The sequence below is a fragment of the Asterias amurensis genome, chromosome 3, assembly GCF_032118995.1.
Source record: "Asterias amurensis chromosome 3, ASM3211899v1".
Classification (NCBI taxonomy): domain Eukaryota; kingdom Metazoa; phylum Echinodermata; class Asteroidea; order Forcipulatida; family Asteriidae; genus Asterias; species Asterias amurensis.
In genome coordinates, this window is record NC_092650.1 from 15531941 (window position 1) to 15554453 (window position 22513).

At 39.6% G+C, this 22513-nt stretch overlaps 1 protein-coding gene across 1 annotated transcript in view; it reads left to right on the plus strand.

Moving 5' to 3' along the window:
• Positions 1-22513, plus strand: part of LOC139934501 (uncharacterized) — a 109510-nt gene that overhangs the window by 6429 nt on the left and 80568 nt on the right. Inside the window, exons 4-11 of the mRNA XM_071928758.1 lie at positions 1642-1869; positions 3213-3473; positions 14108-14221; positions 16833-16949; positions 17361-17474; positions 18845-18958; positions 20335-20451; positions 20863-20976. Of these exons, the coding sequence (XP_071784859.1) occupies positions 1642-1869; positions 3213-3473; positions 14108-14221; positions 16833-16949; positions 17361-17474; positions 18845-18958; positions 20335-20451; positions 20863-20976 (1179 nt within the window). The remainder of the gene's footprint in view (positions 1-1641; positions 1870-3212; positions 3474-14107; positions 14222-16832; positions 16950-17360; positions 17475-18844; positions 18959-20334; positions 20452-20862; positions 20977-22513) is intronic.

The window sequence follows — 22513 nt, forward strand, 5'->3', positions numbered from 1 at the left end:
ATAGCGCACGTATCTACCAAACAAGGTATTCAAGGCGCTGAGTATAACACAAACTTTCAGAAAGATAGGTAATTGCAGTGATGAATTTTGAGACCCAATTATTTAGCACCTTATAATGATTTACAAGGTGCTACGGGGCGCAAACAGCAGCCACAGCCAGGAACACCGGGGCGAAACCCCTTCTCTTTTCGATAAGTGCACTGGGTTCTTTTACATGCGTTTACACAACACATGGGACCAACGTCTTTACGTCCCATCCGAAGGACGAAGCAATGGTTAAGTGTCTTGCTTAAGGACACAAGTGTCACTGCTGGGGATGCGAACCCACACTCTGCTGATCAGAAACTCCAGAGTTTGAATTCGGTGCTCTTAACCGCTCGGCCACAACACGTCTCACTATAGGCCATGTTACGCGAGGTGTGCCAGGGAATTCTGTCCGCCCGAGATTCAGTTCGCCAAAGCCGGCTGGAGAAGGATAATTCAAATCCCTGGGGGGGGGGGGGGGCTCTAAGCAAACTTCAATTAAGCTCTAAGCAGATGAAAACCCTTTCTTGTCAGTTTTCTTATTGTTTTCATGGGGTTAGTGGGTGACAGCTTAAAGAATGTTTTGTTGTGCTGCAGAAGTTTTTCCTGGAGAAAGCAGTGCAGTTGGTTGCCATTGAGGTACCTGACAAATCTTGCCTAGTGTGACTTGGCTTAAAGGGACTCGGTATACTGTTCGTAAGTGGGGGTGTAATTCTAAAATACGGCAAATTGAATTAAGTAAAATAAAGTGTTTTTGCGATGCGGCATATGAGAAGGTATCTTGCCATCGATTCTGGGAAATTCACACTTAACAGTTTTTAACCAGATTTTACTTCTCAAGTTAAAAACACTGAACACTATTTGTCACTATTGACCAGTCTTTTCACTTTGTGTATCTCAACATATGCATAAAATAACCAACCTGTGAAAATTTCAGCTCAATTGGTCGTCGAAGTTGCGAGATAACTATGAAAGAAAAAAACACCTTTGTCACACAAAGTTGTGTGCTTTCAGATGCTTGATTTCGAGACCTCAAGTTGTAAATCTGAGGTCTCAAAATCAAAAATCATGGAAAATTACTTCTTGCACGAAAACTACGTCACTTCAGAGGGAGCCGTTTTTCACAATGTTTTTGACTATCAACCTCTCCCCATTACTCGTTACCAAATGAGGTTTTATGCTAATGATGTTGAGTAATTACCAATAGTGTCCACTGCATTTAAATATAAGCCAAGTAAAAAAATGCCTGTTGACTCTCCGGGTTTTTCCAAAAAGGGGTCCTTTTTAGTTTTAAAAGTGGCCACCAAACATTTTCATTCAAACTGGCCACCAGTTATTCAGTTTAAAGTCCTTACTTTATGTAGTTAAAAGTTCTTAAAAGATAAGGAAGTTTTAATGAGAAACACACAGAAAAATTTGTCTTTTTGAAAAAGAAATGTGAAATAAAAACAATTAAAAAAAGGATGTGGCCTCAAAACAGGTTGATGGAGGGGATAATCAACTGGTATTTTGTTTTCATTTGGCCTTAGTCTCATGGTTCGTTAACTCTCTTCTACTTAATTTACCCTCTTGTTTTTTGAACTGTTCTAATGTCTCAAGCTTGAATTCTCTTCACAGGAACTGACACCGTCGTACCAAGTCTGACATGCCCCAGCGACATTAGGACTTCATCAGCAAATCCAACTTGGACAGTCCCAACAGCGACTGATGCATCTGGCGTTCAACCTGTCCAAGGCAGCCATACTCCTGGAGCTGGAATTCCTGTCGGTTTCACGACAGTTACCTACACCGTCAACGACAACAGCGGCAACCGTGCCTCTTGCTCATTTGTCATCAGCAGATCACGTAAGTAATGGCTACACAGTCTTTGAACTTCACACTCAAACAATAGGAGACTTTTGGGACGCTAGGTGGCAGCAGACTTACCTGGTAAAATCCATTGTTCTCGGTCATGTGCGGACGCTCAGAACTGCATAAACAATGGGAGTTTACCTGGTAAGTCTGCTGCCACCTAGCGTCCCAAAGTCTCCCATTGGCGTAGTAGTTTGCTTTCCTCAACTTCCACCTCTAGGACACCGGTTTGAATGCTGCGTTGGAAGCTATGTAGATTGGGTTTTCAGTCCCTACCTGATTGCGTGGGTCGCAGGAAAAATTCTCTTGGGTTTTGCTTTTAAACCAAAACATGTATTCTCTCCGTGAAGTTCTTGGCTAGTATATTGAATAAGTTTTGCTGTTCTGAGAATCCTTGGATTCAAAAACCAGAATGAAAAAATACTCAAACACAGAATCGGGTTTCAGGTTTAATTCCATACGGTTTTGAATTACATGTACAATGTAAGGCCAAACTAATTATCAGAACTTAATAACAGTATGAGGAGGTCGCAGACATGAAGCCTAGGCTTCTACAGGGTCTAGCCTCTTCAAAAAGAATACACATACAGGTACATATGAAGTAACAGTCATGAGTTGTCTAAATGAATAAATAAATAAGCAATGCTTATTACTATACCTCATACATATTCATGACAGAGAGTTAAGTTCTCATTGGTCCATTCATCATCACTTGCCAGGTGTTAATTTTGCTAACTGCCAAACGCGCACGTGAGTATTCACGCAAGTGGTAAATGCGCATGACAAGAAATAGGTACCCGGGAGCTATTCTACTTGTCATGCGCACTACCATTGCGTGAAGTCATCCCCGGGCGCTATTGATCGTGGCACCGTTTTGTATACACGCACGAACAGCGCTCTCTAAGCGACATCCAACACATGAACAAACTTATCATGTGCATTTTGTTTCACAGTCATCATTTTCTCTTGCTCAAAACTCATGTTCCGGTAACTGAATATGTATGAAGTATAGTAAAACAAGTAAAACATGTTTTTATTTGGGTGACTAGTCGATGAGCTCCCCTCGGTATTGGAAGTTGACATGGAAGTTGACAATTCGCCTCAGGAACTGGTTTGGTAATTTCCAATACCTCAGGGAGCTAATATCGACCCTCAAACCATGTTATATTTGTATATTATAAATGTGACAGGACTGTTAAACGAATTTAACTACCACACAAACAAACATCAAGGAGAAGGAAAAAAACAGCAATTTAAAAAAAAAAAAAAAAAATGTACTTTTGTCATGCTATTCTTCCTGTTTTTATCGCATTTTTCTTTTGTACCATTCCACCCAGCGGGAAATGACCCATATGATCCGGTTCTTACAACATGCCCTCTAAATATCCAACAAGAGGCTGTTTCTGCCACAGTGCTGCCAGCTATCACCTGGACGACCCCGACTGCATACGACGCTTCTGGACATGTAAGACTCGTCATGAATACCCATTCTCCAGGTGATACCTTCCCCATAGGAACCACCTCAGTGGCATACCTGTTTGAGGATATTGTAGGGAAGAAAACTCGATGCGTCTTCAATGTTGTTGTAACCGTGCAAGGTGAGTGCCTTCTGTGTGCTGTGGAGGACCCAATTTCATAGAGCACACATATTTGCTGAGCATGAAATTTCTTCCTTGAAAAAAACCCAGGATTATTTGTTGCATATTGCTTGTTACTGGTATTCAGCTTAGTGTTTGCTTATCCTGAAAATCACGTCGAAATTTGGTTGGTAATCCTGTTTTATTTATATTAAGGAAGAACTTCGCACTAAGCAAATTTTTGTGCTTATTTCATGGCGCTGCTTAACGGTAAGCAAATTTTTGTGCTTACAGTAGCAGAAAAACTTGCTGAGGTGTTAACATATTTCATAGGTTAGCAAGAATTTTAGGCAGCCATCTTTCATTCACAATGGATTTGTATTTTACGTTGTTAGTTTTCGTGCTGTAAGCACTGGAAGGTTGGAATGACTTTTTTGTGTGCTTCCGGTAAGCAGCGCTATGGAATGGAAAATCGCGCAGTAAGCATAAAACCCATGGGCCCATTTTCATGACTCTGCTGCACAATTCTCCGCTTATTTGCGCAAGAGCAAAATTGTTTGGGTTTTATAGAGCATGCGCAGTTCACGGTGTGGTTTTACAAGCATTTTGTGTATACTCAGGCCTGTGAAATCTCCGCTTTAAAGCGGATTTCCGCTCTTTTAAATTTTCCCAATCTGCATTTTTCTTGCGGGCTCCGCTTTTTTCCCGTTCCGGTTTTATCTTGTTTTTTTTACATCCGAAATAGATCGTCAAGCAGCACAGACCTAGAATCGGGAAGCACTTTAATTGCGATTTGATTTTGACATGTGAGTTGGGGGCTAGACCCAGTAAAATGCTCCGTGTTGGTCTTTCATTGGAGCCGTTGTTGTTAATTTTTCGTTTAGTGCGATGTCTATTTTACATGTACTTCAATGTGATTGTTCCATTGCACAAATAGAGGGTGCTTTACTAAAAAGCCAACACCTTGAGACAAGATTAGGCACACATGGTTTTCCCCCATGCGACGTACTTTGTGTACGGTGTGTATTTTTTTTTGCGACAAGTAAAATATGGCAGTCGACGACGAGGACTCATCACGCTTGTGGATTTATTTCTTAAAGAATGTTACAAAAATATCTTAAAAATGATGATTTACAACACAGTGTTACATGTAAGATTTGTGGTCTATGTTTCTGTGAATGTGTTGTCTACGCTTCAGTTTTTAATTAAAGCCCTTTATTACGCTCGAAGTGTTGGCCCAAAATCCGGACAACAATTTTCCGCTTTTTTTCATGACCCGCTCACAGGCCTGTATACTGTAGATACAGCATAAGGCACTATTAAAGTTCGCCCACTGAGAGTGTCTCATCCTAATCTCTCATTGCATTCGTACTGAAACCGCCCACTTTTATTCAATGGCGTATGCATTTACTGCAGCATGCAGACTGAACAGATAATGAAGACTAGTAGCCTTCAGAACTGTGGGCCTGCCCAGAACTACCAAATGGTGTCCAGCACTCCGAGCACTGTACTGCCCAGCACAGATTTCCCCAAGATTGTAATAACCACCAATCTAAACATGAATAATGTTGTTGAACTTGATGGATTTAGAGCCCATCACTAAAATTAGTCTTGTACAACACCGCACATCATATGTAGAGCTTGGCCAACAATCTAGAGTTTTCTCCTCAAGTACAGCCATGTTTAGTTTGTTTTCCTTCTGTACTGGAATATAGGCTGGAGTTGAGTTGTTCATCCTCCCTCAGCCCCCTCCTTACGTCCCTGTCTTTGTGTTTGTTACTGCCATCATGAAATAAACATTTATTGAACTGAATCAAATCCCTCTACCTAATTCTAAGGTCAAGAGGTTAGAAGGGTTTTGATAAATCAAAACTTGTTCCCACTGATGTGTAAATCTTGCCTCGAAATTCTTCGCCATTCCTCGGAATAACTTGCTCGGCCATAATTTGTCTGGCATAGTTGAATGATGCCTGCTGTCAATCCCTTTTATCTGAAAGCTCAAGCATAGTAGCCGGAGAGCCAGGCACTGAGCCATAATGGAGCAACTGCAGCCGATTTCACTAAATGCTAGGATTATTCCTGTCTCGAGTTAAGACGAGTAACTCATCCTAACTTGGGATCTGTTCAACGCGTCCTTAGTCTATGGATACGGAACTCCTACTATCTCCTAAGACTAATGCTAAGTTAAGAAGAGTTCGGTGAAATCGACGGCTGGTCACCTCCCACCAGGGCCCAATTTCATAGTGCTGCTTAACGGTAAGCAACTTTGCGTGCTTGCTGTAGCAGAAATTTGCTTAAGCCTTAGCGTATTTCACGGGTTAGCAGAAAAATTGGGCGCCATATTGCGTGTTTACCGTGGATTTGCATTGTGACGCCATTTATTTTCGTGCGGTAAGCACCGGAAGGTTAGCATGCCTTTTCGTGTACTTACGGTTAGCAGCGCTATGAAATAGAAATTGCACAGTAAGCACAAAATCGGCCGCTAAGCAGCGCTATGAAATCGGGCCCTGTCCTCAATCTTGCTGTAATTTAAACTGTATGCAGTTAAGGTCGACAGATTGTCAGTGTTCCCTTCCCATAGAAGAGAGAAGGTCATTCAAAACACAATGAGACTGACATCTGACCCATATTGTAATATACTTTAAATTGGTTTATTGGTTTATTTGTTTAAAAATGCCATCGCAGCATACCGCTGAATTGCAGCATAATTTACAATAATTAAAAAATATTACATTAGTTATTAAAAAGCTTTACAATAGAAAATACATAGTGAACATTATTGATAAAAAAATTTAAAAAAATAAATAAAAAAAAAATCACAAAAGCAATGGCCTGCCAGATAATTATGTACAAACAGGTTCACTACATTTGTATACATTTAAGACCAGAAAATTAAGCAATTATATTAACATGGTTCTAGGAGTTCAGGAGCTTGGTGAGGTAGGGCAAGGGGCTGTTTTGGAATCTTTTGGTGTTGCAGTGAAACATACCAAACCGTGCTCGTTGGCGGAGTTGCATAGATGAGTTGTTTACAGAAGCAGGGAACCACCTCGAAAATCTCACAGAAGCGCTTGCCTTCTCTGCAAATTGGTGGCAGAGTTTGTTTCTTCGAGACTGGAGGGAGTCCAATTGAAGAATAGACAAAGCATCGTGGTATGTTGTGTAGTCCTTAGAGAGGATGTAGTGACATACACGCTTCTGGATCTTCTCGAGGTGGTTCACCTGCTTCTGGGTAAGGCCAGCATTCCAAACAGGGGCTGCGTATTCAAGGACTGGGCGAATATAGCCTTTGTATACTGTGAGGAGTTCTTCGGCGTCTAGTCCAGCATCCTTCAACTTCCTTAGCATGAACAGCTTTCTGTTGGCCTTACTATACATCGAGTCTACTTGGCCCTCCCATTTCAGATTTTGTTCAATGATTACCCCCAGTAGTTTGACCTTGTCCACGATGGCGAGTTTCTGGTCAGAGATACGGACATCCACGTCGGGGATGGGTTTTCGTCCGAAGTACACCTGCATGACCTGACATTTTGATGGGTTGAGTTTCAGTTTGGTATCAATGGTCCATTGATACAAGGAGTCCAAACTATCTTGGATGGTACCTGGACTGCCGTAACTTCTACTTTCACTCAATGTCAGGTCATCGACATACTTCCATGCATGGACGTCCGTATCCCTGACTTCCTCCTGGGCACTGTTGATGATACAAAGAAAAATAGTTGGAGCTAAAATTGTTCCCTGTGGGACACCACCCATTAAAGTAATGCAATCGGAGAGGGTTTGTTTATATTTGACTCTTTGTTGTCTACCAGAAATGAAGTCAACCACCCACTGCACAATATTGGGCGCCACACCCATGCTCAAAAGACTAGAAAAAGCAATGTTGTGATCAATAACATCGAAAGCTTTGGAGAAATCAGTTAGTACAAGAGTACTGATGTTGCCAGGTTTCTCAGCTTTTGACACCAATTGGTGGTAGACATCAGTTAGGCAATGTGTGGTTGACATACCCTTACGGTTACCATACTGTCTGTCATCAACATGAGGTTGGATTGACTTTAGCACATGTTGGGCTACACGACCAATTTTTGCTAGAGTTGATGTCAATGAAATTGGCCTAAGTTTTTCGATTGAAGGGGGTGTCTGTTTGGGTACAGGGATGACATTTGCAATTTTCCATTGATTAGGAACACTGCCCTGTACGAGAGAGGTGTTAATGATGTCAGTCACAGGGGAACTGAGCTCGTATGCGAATTCCTTTAACACCTTCTGAGGAACATTGTCGGGCCCCCCGGCTTTTGAAACAGACACCCTCTTCAAATCCTCATAAATGTCCCACGGTTGAAACTGGGGAGGTGGCTTGCTACTTGGCATGCTTCAGTCAAGGACGAAGCATGCTTATAGCACATTTTTCTTTGTTTGTTTGTGTCTCTATACTGTAGCATTAGCCTGTTTGTTTGTTTGTTTGTTTGTTTGTTTGTTTGAATGATCTTCCCATCAAGGGAACTCAGCAAACTCCCACAACAAGGGATATAAACACCAAGCTGGCAATCAGCAGCCAATCTCTCTCACAAACATTGCTTTAACGTCTATGATTATGAATTACACAAATCAAGAAATTGTGATTCATCAACTAGACGACAATGTTTATTTTAGTCATTGTGAAATCTGCGGTTAGCTGCGGGATTCGAACCCACAACCTTGTGATTGCAAGTCATGCAGTCTAACCACTTGACCACGTTGACATTGTTTCACACAGTTTGGAATGAAACCAGGAGACTCTTTCTTGTATTTTGTGGGTGCTATTGAGAGCATTTATTCACTCGATGCAATCCAAACTGTGCAATAATCAAGAATACTAGGGGACGCATCCCTTTTTACTGGGTTATCAAATCGCCCTTTAACAGGAGAAAAAAGGAGCATACTTGTAGCTGTATGATGTCTTCTGTCTCCCTCATCAAATTCATTCGGCGGAGTCACTTGCTGTTTTCAAGAAACATCAAAACTTCTTGTAAAGCGCTGTGGTACCTCGTGTATGAGCGCTACATAAATGTCTTATTATTATTAAAGGCAGTACATGTAGCTAAACGCAGTGAGTGTTACCATAGTACTCGCAGTTAAGGGTGAATACTCAGTGTTTCAATGGAGGTATCTAAGGATCTTGGCACGACTATAGTCTGCAAATGCCTGATTGGATTCAATGGACAGTTTTGTCAAACTGAAAGCACCAGCGTGTAAACTTTCATTTCATAAGGTTTATTGTGAAAAGTAAAATATCAAGAGAGGGCGCTGTTGAACCCACACAAAGATATGGTGGTTGTCGAACATACATGTCAAATAACCTATCTGCCTACCCACAATGCATTGCGGTTCCGAATCGTGATAAACCTTATGACAAGAAGACCCAGCTTTTGTCAACTATTCTGCATGTTCCTAGTACCAATACCTTTACGTAATGTTACAATGATCTATATTTTCGCGAAGCTGTGACCCTTTCAATCTGTTCTTTAAGAAACTTATAAATGACTTGTTTCTAACCATACTTACCATGACAGAGGTCTATGTGCGAACATTCAGTGCTTCAATGGAGGTGCATGTCAGGTTTCTGGCACTTCCTTCACCTGCCAGTGTGCATCTGGATTCACTGGACAATTTTGTCAAACGACTATCAGTACGTAATATATAAGTTCAGTGGATAGTCAAACTGGAACCATAAGTACGCACAAATTCCATTATTTTCTGCTACTGTACGACTGTAGCCTTTATGTTCTTTTATTGCTTTTGAACAACTCAAGGAGTCAAATGAAACCCACAAGTTGAAATGTTCATCTGCTCTTTCTCAGTAACTGATGAATTTGTTTTGAGGCGATTATATTCCTTTTCTGAAAGTTCCTTGTACCTATAATATTTAGTTGCAATTTAGTTGACTTTTAACCATACTTACCATGAGACAGATCCATGTGCGACTGTTACCTGCTTCAATGGAGGTGCATGTCAGGTTTCTGGCACTACATTCACCTGCCAGTGTGCAACTGGATTCACTGGACAATTTTGTCAAACAGCTGTCAGTACGTACACTATGTGTTTATAAGTTCAGTGGACAGTTGTATCAGATTTGTATCATACATGTAAGTAGGGCTACAGACCAAAGTAAATTCAGTTATTTTCTTCAAGTGTTTGAATGTTCATTTAGTTACTTTTTCGAATTCAAGGAGTCAAATGAAATCTATCAGTTCTTTCTCGGTATCTCATTGATTTGTTTCGAGACGATTAAATTTCTTTATCTGAAAGTTCTTTGTATCTTGATTTGGTCAAAGTTCAGTTGACATAATTTTTAATTTTTAACTGCACTTAAACCATGACACAGGTCCATGTGCGAGTGTGGCCTGCTTCAATGGAGGTGCATGTCTGGTTCTGGGAACTACGTTCACCTGCCAGTGTGCAACTGGATTCACTGGACAATTTTGTCAGTTCAGATGGACATTTTTTATCGAACTTGTACCATCAGTATACAAATGAAAATTCAGCTATTTCCTTTGCCTGTTCGACTGTTGCCATCATGTTCATTTAAGTCAAATGAAATCCATAAGTTGTGATTTCAGTCTGCTCTGTAAGAAACTTATGGATTTGTTTTGAGACAAATATATTTCTTTGTCTGAAAGCTCTTTGAATTGTCATTTAGTTGAAGTTCAGTTGACATAACTTTTAACCATACTAACCATGACACAGGTCCATGTGCAAGTGTTCAGTGCTTCAATGGAGGTTTTTGTCGGGTAACTGGCACTACGTTCACCTGCCAGTGTGCAACTGGATTCACTGGACAATTTTGTCAAACGACTGTCAGTACGAATAAATACATGTCCCTGTACGCTGGCATAATGTGTCAGCTCAAATGTTCCCGTCCACGCTGTGTATAAGCCCGCCTCACTTTAATGGCAGAAGCAAGTGACCCGCAGCAAAATGGAAAAACCTGTCAACCACATCTCTTCTTGTATTAAAAAATTGCCATCAAAGTTCTCGATTCTTCCTCTCGCAAATCTTCCTTACCTCACTTCATGCCTAAACAAAGTCACTGCTGGGCTCCAACCTTTTTGAAACATACTTCTTAATGATATCATCTCGCACTCCCTTGGCATATGAATTCCTTGGTTTCAATCAGCCATTTTGTTTAAGATGGGTTAAAAATATTATGTAATATAGGGAGTTGTAATGTAAGCCTTTTTCATGTGCATCCAAAGCTATGAATTGATCACCCCTATGAACACCGTACACTTGACTCTTTACAAATATTGAAATGCCAACTTGAAGGCACTGGACATTAGTGGTGATTACTCAAAATAATTGTTAGCATTAAAACTTACTTAGCAACAAGCAATGGAGAGCTGTTGATAGTATAATTCATTGTGAGAGACTGCTCCCCTTCTAGTAACGTAGTTTTTGAGAAAGAGATAATTTCTCACTCAATTTAAATGATAACAAAAGGACTCCAGCTGAAGCCTTTTATTATGCAACTGAAAGCACACAAAGTAATGCAACAAGGGCGTTTTTTTCTTTCTTTCATGACTCTTTTGAACTTTTCACAGTTTCGTTATTTTGTGCATATATGCTGAGATACACCAAGTACCAATGGTGTCCAGTGTCTTTAAGACTCATCTCTATGAATCTGCTAACATTCAGTCCATTGCACTTCTCATCTCAACATGACATTCTCTTGTGTCATAAACTTTGTCTTCTCTCTCTAAGTGTCTCAGCTGACTGTATTGAATAACCTTTTTGTCGCTATGAAAGTCGCCACATTGTACATGTAGGGCAGACTGTATGCACGTCTAAACGCACACATCCAAGAAGCACGCAGCACGCAGCGTTCCCGGTTTGATTTCTCCGGCACCTGTCGCACACGTACACACACACGCTCACAGATGCCATATTGTAAATGTAGGGCAGGTTGTTTTAAAAGCCATTGGACACTTTCGGTAAACAGTATTGTCCAAGGCCCACACTTCGTGTATCACAACTTATAATATAAAATAACATACCTGATAAAATTTAGGCTCAATTGGTCATCTGAGTCGGGAGAAAAATAACGGGAAAACCAACCCTTGTCGATATCGAGAATTGATACTGTTTTAATGTTTTCTCACAAAGTAAAGCATTTCATGGAATAATATTTCAAGAGAAGTCTTTCACCATTACCTTCTGTAAACCCTGTAAGTTTTTTGTATAATATCTGTGAACTTTTAAATTTGTTTTCTGTTCCGAAAATGTCCAATGGCTTTAATGGAGACATCATATTCAATACGGTCAATACCGTATCTACGCCTTCATACCTAACTAATCTCAATAAACTGTTCAATTTAATAGACTACTCTTTTAGGATGCTTGATTCGAATAGCAACAATCTCCAAAAGCTTTCTCCAGAAGACAATCGGAGCATACTGATCGAAACGTCGAGTTGAAACCGACGGTTCTTTTCAGAACCACAGCAACTCATTAGAGATAGTCATTACGTGGTGTTACCGCAATCCTTTCTATGCAAAGTTTTAAGTCTTACTAATCTCCAAAATAATGCCCTACCCCCAGCTGTAAAAAGATGTCCCAAAAAATTAGCAAAATATTTTCTTCTTTTTTGTCATCACTGGTGACTGCATTTGCAGAATGAAGCACCCACCATAGAACTCTTAGAAGCTGCAGTATTTAAGCTCCCCCTCCCGCCTACAATGTACCTTTAACATTTGACCATTTGCACAGTGTTTTTTGTGTACTAATTAACGAGAAAGCAAACATCTCTCAAATATTTATAAGTGTTACCCTTCCCCTGCCCCCCCCCCCCCTGCCCCAAATTTCCATCAGCTCGGAAGACAAAGGTTTGTGTGATTAGAGACTTTGATTTTTACAAACCCTTTAAAACTACAAAATTCACCTGCCCAGCCACCCTCCACCCCCCCCCCCCCATCCTGTTCTAACATTTAATGCATGACCCAAGTTTAATTAAATAATTTGTTTTAATGTTGCAATTTAAAAGAATTTACCAGTAAATTAACCCATTAATGCGCAGTTGATGATTTGTTTTTACATCCTTTATCGGCATTCAGAGTTTTTATTTAAGTAAGGTTTGGTATAAGAGAATGATACTCTCTTGGTCAGGGACTTTACAGTCACAGTTTCTTTAGTAAATCATCTTACATTTGACTGCTCTCGCAAGCTTTCACATGATGTAATAATTTTGCTGATATAGCTCAGTTACACCGAAATATCAAGTATGGAGCTATGTGAAGGGAGTACATGTATATCCTAATTCAAAATAATGTAGTCTCACCTACATGTATAGTACCTTGCCGGAAAATTCTGAATGTGCGCCTAGAAACAGCCGTTATAAATGTTGTATATTATTTTACAAGAGAGAGAGAGGACTAGGTTCCATCCAAAATATAAATTCCACTTTTCCAGTAGGTCATGTAGGTCAAGACTCTTGATATTTGGCATAATTTCGAAGGAATATAATGTAGGACATGTAAAACATTACCATCAGGGTACTCCTTATAAATACAGTTATACACAATCTATAGCAAATTGCGCCTTTAATACTAATTTCGCAAAAATTATCTTGATAAAATCCTTTGTATTGCTCCAGATTGCACATTAGAGCATTTAAAATCAAGGTTAACATCAAGTAGAAAACGTTTAGAAGACCTTGTTTAAATTCAGCAACCTTCGGCCAAGCCCCCAAATTTAATAATACCATAATATCGAAGTCTTATATAGCGCACTATCTACCAAACAAGGTACTCAAGGCGCTGAGTATATACAAACTTTCAGAAAGATAGGTTATTAAAGTGATGAATTTTGAGACCCAATTAGTTACCACCTGATAAGGGTTTACAAGGTGCTACGGTGCATTAAGCAGCCACAGCCAGGAACACCGGGGCGAACCCCTTCTCTTTTCGATAAGTGCACTGGGTTCTTTCACATGCGTTACACAACACATGGGACCAACGGCTTTACGCCCCATCCGAAGGACGAAGCAATGGTCAAGTGTCGTGCTTAAGGACACAAGTGTCACGGCTGGGGATTCGAACCCACACTCAGCTGATCAGAAACACCAGAGTTTGAATTCGGTGATCTTAACCGCTCGACCACGACACTTCCACTTAGAAAATTTAGGTCCAGTAATGCCCCTCATTTCTTTAACATTCTGAGGAGAGCCATGACTAGCATTTCAATTTCAATTTCAATTTAATATTTACATCACGTTAAAAACATGAAAATTGCCTTCCAGTGTGCATCATAAAAAGAAACGAGTGCACTGCTAAAAATGGTATTCTTGAAACAAGAAAAACAGCTTATTTTGAGAAAATATTTCTTGTGTGACTCCCTACAAACTTTTTCTAGGGAGTGACACAAGAAATATTTTCTCAAAATAAGATGTTTTTCTTGTTTCAAAAATACCATTTTTAGCAGTGTGTTTATATATATGGGGTTTTTTTCTTTCTTCTAATTTTGCAAATTTTTATAGCATTTTGGTAACGACTGTTGTCTTTAATTTTGTACTGTGAAAATTGCTGAAACTGTGGTTTTGACAAAAGCTTAATTTTACCAAGATTGCGCGAGTACTTTAAAGAATAAATTCATATGTTAACAATGATCATAATACACAGGTCAGTGTGCAAACGTTCAGTGTTTCAACCAGGGAACGTGTCAGGATCTCGGCACTACGTTCATCTGCCAATGCCTGACCGGATTCACAGGACAGTTTTGTCAAACTACTACTAGTATGTATTCCAAATGCATTTAAAATTTTGCAAAAATGCTGCATGCTCAAAATTGTTGGCAAATTGTCTCAAGCTGTACAAATGTCTTGTTGTTATATGTATTTAACAATAATAATAAAAACAATAACAATAATAGACCGTATTGAATAACCCCTTTTTACTACGAAAAATCTCCATCTTATAGGGCAAACCGTATGCACGTCCTAACGCGTACATCATCCAAGCACGCAGTATGTAACATTCCCAGTTTGATTTCTATGGCACATGCACACATACACACTCGCACACGCACAGACGCCATCTTGTAGGTAAGATATTTGAGCCGCGTGACGTCATATTCAATATGGTCTATAGTGGCCGTTTGTAATGCGCCATGTTAGTCTGAAGTACACTCCTGGTGCAGGAGGGATGTAGAAGAAAGTGAGCCTACAGAGAGTTAAAACACAATGACATGAATTGAATGTATTTGCTTTGATCTATGCATACTAATAACAATCTAAGTAGACAACAATAATATTATTGAAAGGACAAGGCGAGTTCCTTGTTATAGTTGCCGATGAAGCAGTATGCCATTAGCAGACTGACTCAAGTCTAGTGTTAATATAACATGGCCGCTCACTTGCATTGTAAGTCACTATGCTGGTATCATCTTGAATAAAGCTCAACTAGCCTCTAACACAGAATGCACAAATTGTTTTCCCAATATTAGTGCCATTATTTATTTGCTTATTATTTATTTTGTGTAAAGCGCTGTGCTCTAGTGTAAGAGTGCTCTATAAATCTTGCTTTAAGTTGTTATTCTAGTATTATTATAAACATAATGCAGGCCAGATCTTCGTTTTTAAAAGGCCGAGCGGTTAAGAGCAGGATTCAAGCTCTGCTGTTTGATCAGCAGAGTGTGGGTTTGAATCCCGGTCGTGACACTTGCTACATAAAATTGGGGAGGTAGTGCTTTCTGCTCTACCCGCCAGGCTTCGGATTGATGACCAAGCCTACATCTGTATGGACTGTAAAAGGGGTAACCCTGTTTCAGCCCTAGGAGTAGGTGGCAACAGCCTCTGGACAAAAATAATTGTACCCCACACCTTGAAGTAGCCCTCAGGCCTTGTGTGTCTGGCGACTTGCATAAAATTTATGACTTGCAATGCATTTTCTCCTTGGTAAAGGGCAACCTACAAGTATGAGGAAACTGTAAATTACTATTAGATCATATCAAGGGCACCACAGCAATTAAATGACCAGGGGGCACGGAGGCGATCGCCCTTGTTGCCTCCGTGAAGTATCAGGCCTGTAACCAATGTGTTACCTTCTTAACAGCTGAGACCCAATTACTAATTATAAACCAATTTTCATGGCTCTACGCTTAACGCAGACTGTTTGGCCCATAGAATTACATGCTTTGCAGGTTGCTGCAAGCATGCACAGAACCCTGTAAGCCATGAAATCGGATTATTCCAAAGAATCGGGTTATCCAAATAATCACCCACCTTTTAAGAACAAAAGCGTTTGTAACCGTTTGTTATAAAATGCAAATGGTTAAAAAAGATGTTGTAAAAGTAGAATACAATGATTCACACACACATGCCTCGAAATTGCACGGTTTTCTGTTTACCTCCCAATTTATGGGAGTCAAATTTTTGACTCCCATAAATGGCCGACCGTGTTAGTTCGCAAAGAAAAAGGAAAACCACGCAATTTCGAGGCAAATTTGTGTGGATCATTGTATTCTACTTTTAAAACATCTTTCTAATCATATGCATTTTATAACAAACGATTACAAACGCTTTTTATAGACCAACTCGTCCGATCCAAGGCAATGTGTACCTTTAAATACAACCATCATTTCACTTGAAGGCCCTACAAACTTTCCCACATTTTTATTTTTAAATCAATTTCTGATTTTCAAAATTATCTGACCAACCAGATGATTTAAAAAATAAACACAAATCCTTTTTGAAACATGAAAGAAATTAATGATAATTCTGAAGGGAGTCCTTATCGAACGATAATAATTGTTCAATCTGTGTTCTGCTAACAATGAATGAATAAAAGAAAAAATTGCTGCTTAACATTACCATTTATCATCCAACATGTACATCTAACATGTCTAAGGAAGTTCTCCTCAGTTGTTTCACTTTTGCCCTTATGTTTATATTAAAGTGATTTAGTTACTTCTGAACAAGTCAAGAAGTCAAATGAAATCCATTAGTTTCGATGTCAATCTGCTCTTTTAGAAACTTATGGATTTGTTTTGAGACATTTATATTTCTTTTTCAAAAAATTCCTTGTATCTTTATTGGGTTGAAATTTAGTTTAATTTACTTTTAACCATGACACAGGTCCATGTGCGACAATAGTTATCAACAATAGTTATTGTCTGCAGCTCTCCTTGTCATATATTCTTGGGGCATCCAGCCTATGGAATTGTAGGATTTGTTTTGAGACAACTATCTTTTTTTCTCTGTTTGTCTTACTTTTCTCCTTGTTGAACCATACTTACCATGACACAGGTCCATGTGATAGTGTTCAGTGCTTGAATGGAGAGAGAGTTGTGTCTTTTTCAAAAACTCATTTGTTTTGTTTTGAGACAACTATATTCCTTTGACTACAGGTCCATGTGATGGTGTTACCTGCTTCAATGGAGGTGTATGTCAGGCTGCTGGCACTTCCTTCACCTGCCAGTGTGCAACTGGATTCACTGGAACATTTTGTCAAACGGCTGTCGTCAGTACGTATATTTAAGTTCAGTGGACAGTTTTATCAAACTGGTACCGTAAGAACATGTGTACAAATGAATCTAACATGTCTAAGGAAGTTCTCCTCAGTTGTTTCACTTTTGCCCTTATGTTTATATTAAAGTGATTTAGTTACTTCTGAACAAATCAAGAAGTCAAATGAAATCCATTAGTTTCGATGTCAATCTGCTCTTTTAGAAACGTATGGATTTGTTTTGAGACATTTATATTTCTTTTTCCAAAAATTCCTTGTATCTTTATAGGGTTGAAATTTAGATGACTTTACTTTTAACCATGACACAGGTCCATGTGATGGTGTTCAATGCTTGAATGGAGGGAGAGTTGTGTCTTTTTCAAAAACTTGTTTGATTTGTTTTGAGACAACTATATTCCTTTGACTACAGGTCCATGTGATGGTGTTACCTGCTTGAATGGAGGTGTATGTCAGGCTGCTGGCACTTCCTTCACCTGCCAGTGTGCATCTGGATTCACTGGAACATTTTGTCAAACGGCTGTCAGTACGTATATACATGTCCATATGCGTTGCCATAATGCGTGTCAGCTCAAATGTTCCCATCCTCGCTGTCTAAGCCAGCTTCATGTTAATGGCAGAAACAAGTGATTGCATCAAAACGTATAACCTGTCAACAATGCCAACCTGTCTCTTCTTGTAACATGTTGCGAAAATTCTTGATTCTTCCTCTTGCAAATCTTCCTAATCTCACTTCATGCTGGATAAAGTCAATGCTGGCAGCCTGGTTTTATAATGAAAAGTTTTAATTTATTTTTCTTTGATCTGAGGTGATCACCAATCTAAATTGATCACAAGATCTATTTCTGCCCCAATCAGGTTTACATGAGGTGTCATGCCAGAAAGACTCTTCTTAACTTGGGATTTGAACCCACACACTGATCCCTGTGCCACCTGACAGTATCCAAGTTCAGTTGTGGACCTGGTACACTCCTTTACTGCAACAAGCCAACATATCAGTTCAAAATGAAAGCAAAATTAGTTGCAATAAACGTTTTCTGAAATACTGCTTATCTCTCCTGCATCATCTACTTGTACGAAAGCTGGTGACTTTGAACGTAGCATGCTCATTAAAACACGATGTTAAATGCTGATAACCTACTACAACAGGCTGATATACATGTACTACTGCATGGTTGCTTGGTTCCATGCCCCCAACAAAATATGTTGTTTATGATCAGTAGAGTGGTAGTGCACGTAAAAGAACCTAAAACACTTATCAGGGAAGAGTTTCGTTTGGTCCTTGTGTTGTTTGGTTACTTAGCATGCATCCTTGTATAAAGGTTTCCTCAGGCTTGCGAGTTGGAGTGATTCAATTCACTTATGAGGCATCTTTGGTTTCATTTCCAAACATATAAACTAATTTTCTTCTATGTGCTTACTTTAATTCCTGTATTAGTCCAGGCAACTTCATTGTTTCTTTACTCTTTGACGCTCTTTGTATTTGGATTAAATCCTCTTTAACCCATGCTTTATTTTAATCCACCCCTGGTTCTTGAAAGATTCTTATCCGACTTCAGATACCGTTTATTTGTACATTCTAACTTTCTTTTCACCTAACAGTGCCTCAAACTTTGCCAACAATTGTTTTTGTTTTTTTTGGTTATCGACAATAGTTATTGTCTGCAGCTCTCCTTGTCATATATTCTTGGGGCATCAAGCCTATGGCTTTGTAGGATTTGTTTTGAGACAACTATCTTTTTTTCTCTGTTTGTCTTACTTTTCTCCTTGTTTAAGCATACTTACCATGACACAGGTCCATGTGCAAGTGTTCAGTTCTTGAATGGAGAGAGAGTTGTGTCTTTTTCAAAAACTCATTTGTTTTGTTTTGAGACAACTATATTCCTTTGACTACAGGTCCATGTGCGACTGTTACCTGCTTCAATGGAGGTGTATGTCAGGTTTCTGGCACTTCCTTCACCTGCCAGTGTGCATCTGGATTCACTGGAACATTTTGTCAAACGACTGTCAGTACGTATATACATGTCCATATGCGTTGCCATAATGCGTGTCAGCTCAAATGTTCCCATCCTCGCTGTCTAAGCCAGCTTCATGTTAATGGCAGAAACAAGTGATTGCATCAAAACGTATAACCTGTCAACAATGCCAACCTGTCTCTTCTTGTAACATGTTGCGAAAATTCTTGATTCTCCCTCTTGCAAATCTTCCTAATCTCACTTCATGCTGGATAAAGTCAATGCTGGCAGCCTGGTTTTATAATGAAAAGTTTTAATTTATTTTTCTTTGATCTGAGGTGATCACCAATCTAAATTGATCACAAGATCTATTTCTGCCCCAAGCAGGTTTACATGAGGTGTCATGCCAGAAAGACTCTTCTTAACTTGGGATTTGAACCCACACACTGATCCCTGTGCCACCTGACAGTATCCAAGTTCAGTTGTGGACCTGGTACACTCCTTTACTGCAACAAGCCAACATATCAGTTCAAAATGAAAGCAAAATTAGTTGCAATAAACGTTTTCTGAAATACTGCTTATCTCTCCTGCATCATCTACTTGTACGAAAGCTGGTGACTTTGAACGTAGCATGCTCATTAAAACACGATGTTAAATGCTGATAACCTACTACAACAGGCTGATATACATGTACTACTGCATGGTTGCTTGGTTCCATGCCCCCAACAAAATATGTTGTTTATGATCAGTAGAGTGGTAGTGCACGTAAAAGAACCTAAAACACTTATCAGGGAAGAGTTTCGTTTGGTCCTTGTGTTGTTTGGTTACTTAGCATGCATCCTTGTATAAAGGTTTCCTCAGGCTTGCGAGTTGAAGTGATTCAATTCACTTATGAGGCATCTTTGGTTTCATTTCCAAACATATAAACTAATTTTCTTCTATGTGCTTACTTTAATTCCTGTATTAGTCCAGGCAACTTCATTGTTTCTTTACTCTTTGACGCTCTTTGTATTTGGATTAAATCCTCTTTAACCCATGCTTTATTTTGATCCACCCCTGGTTCTTGAAAGATTCTTGTCCGACTTCAGATACCGTTTATTTGTACATTCTAACTTCATTTTCACCTATTAACAGTGCCTCAAACTTTGCCAACAATTTTTTTTTTTTTTTGGTTATCAACAATAGTTATTGTCTGCAGCTCTCCTTGTCATATACATGTATTCTTGGGGCATCCAGCCTATGGAATTGTAGGATTTGTTTTGAGACAACTATCTTTTTTCTCCGTTTGTCTTACTTTTCTCCTTGTTGAACCATACTTACCATGACACAGGTCCATGTGCAAGTGTTCAGTGCTTGAATGGAGAGAGAGTTGTGTCTTTTTCAAAAACTCATTTGTTTTGTTTTGAGACAACTATATTCCTTTGACTACAGGTCCATGTGCGACTGTTACCTGCTTCAATGGAGGTGCATGTCAGGCTGCTGGCACTTCCTTCACCTGCCAGTGTGCAACTGGATTCACTGGAACATTTTGTCAAACGGCTGTCGTCAGTACGTATATTTAAGTTCAGTGGACAGTTTTATCAAACTGGTACCGTAAGAACATGTGTACAAATGTATCTAACATGTCTAAGGAAGTTCTCCTCAGTTGTTTCACTTTTGCCCTTATGTTTATATTAAAGTGATTTAGTTACTTCTGAACAAATCAAGAAGTCAAATGAAATCCATTAGTTTCGATGTCAATCTGCTCTTTTAGAAACGTATGGATTTGTTTTGAAACATTTATATTTCTTTTTCCAAAAATTCCTTGTATCTTTATAGGGTTGAAATTTAGATGACTTTACTTTTAACCATGACACAGGTCCATGTGATGGTGTTCAGTGCTTGAATGGAGGGAGAGTTGTGTCTTTTTCGAAAACTTGTTTGATTTATTTTGAGACAACTATATTCCTTTGACTACAGGTCCATGTGATGGTGTTACCTGCTTCAATGGAGGTGTATGTCAGGCTGCTGGCACTTCCTTCACCTGCCAGTGTGCAACTGGATTCACTGGAACATTTTGTCAAACGGCTGTCAGTACGTATATACATGTCCATGTGCGTTGCCATAATGCGTGTCAGCTCAAATGTTCCCGTTCTCGCTGTCTAAGCCAGCTTCATGTTAATGGCAGAAACAAGTGATTGCATCAAAATGTATAACCTGTCAACAATGCCAACCTGTCTCTTCTTGTAACATGTTGCAAAAATTTTTGAATCTTCCTCTTGCAAATCTTCTTAATCTCACTTCATGCTGGATAAAGTCAATGCTGGCAGCCTGTCTTTTATAATGAAAAGTTTAAATTTATTTTTCATTGATCTGAGGTGATCACCAATCTAAATTGATCACAAGATTTATTTAATAATAATAATAATAAAACAGCATTTATAAAGGCACGCTACATCTGGTGAAAACCATTCAAAGGCACCGGTCAAGATGGAAAGAGGAAAAATTCTCAAGTGTTGGGGAAAGCAAGTGTGAACAGGTGTGTCTTAAGTTAATGCTGAAAGATGGAGATGTCATGGATTTTCCTGAGGTTTTCAGGGAGTGAATTCCACAGAGCATGGGTGCTGTAATGGAAAAACCCCTGTCCCCGTAGCTGGCTAGATGAGACCGGGGAACAAGGAGCATGTTGCTGGTGAATCTAAGACCTGGTCTTGTAGTACGGGGAGTCAACAGGTTTTGAATATAGAGTGGGGCTGAACCTTGGAGAGTGCCTTGAAAGTGAGAATGATTTTTTTTAATTTGATGCGTTGTTTGATGGGAAGCCAATGTAGATTATAAAGGATTGGAGTGATGTGGTCATGCAATTTGTTTTCAGTCAAGAGACGTGCTGCAGCGTTCTGAACAGATTGGAGGCGCTGCAGCGTGCTCTGTGGAAGGCCAGCAAGCAGACTGTTACAGAAATCCAGTCTGGAGGTGATAAATGCATGGATGAGTTGCTCTGCTGCCTTCATGGAAAGAAGACGTCTGATCTTAGCGATGCGTCTGAGGTGTACGTAGGAAGATTGGCAGACACGAGAAACATGTTTTTCTAGGTTCATGCACTGGTCAAAGAGCAGGCCGAGATTTCGTACATCTGTGCTTGGTGTGACCAGGGTATCGCCAATCTGAATGTGTTGGATGGGAACTTTGTTGCGGAGTTGTGGAGAGGAGATGATTATGAACTTCGTTTTAGAAGGATTGAACTTAAGAAAGTTGTCCAGCATCCATCTTTGGAAGTCGTGCAAGCAGTTGGTGAGTGACAAGAGGATGTTGTCGTGATTACCTACCAAGTTGGGACTGAAAGTTGTGTATAATTGTGTGTCGTCAGCGTAGAAGTGTGATTGTAAATGATGTTTCTTAGCAATTTGACCAAGTGGCGAGGTATATAGAGTGAAAAGAACGGGACCTAGGACGGAGCCCTGCGGGACTCCATAGTATACTTTGGCCTCCGGTGATGATTCCCCTTGAATTTGAACTAGTTGAGAACGGTTGTGAAGGTAGGATTTGATCCAGTTTAAAGCTGTGCCCCCAATACCAAAATTAGAATGCAGTCTCTGAATGAGAACATCGTGGTCAATTGTATCGAAGGCCG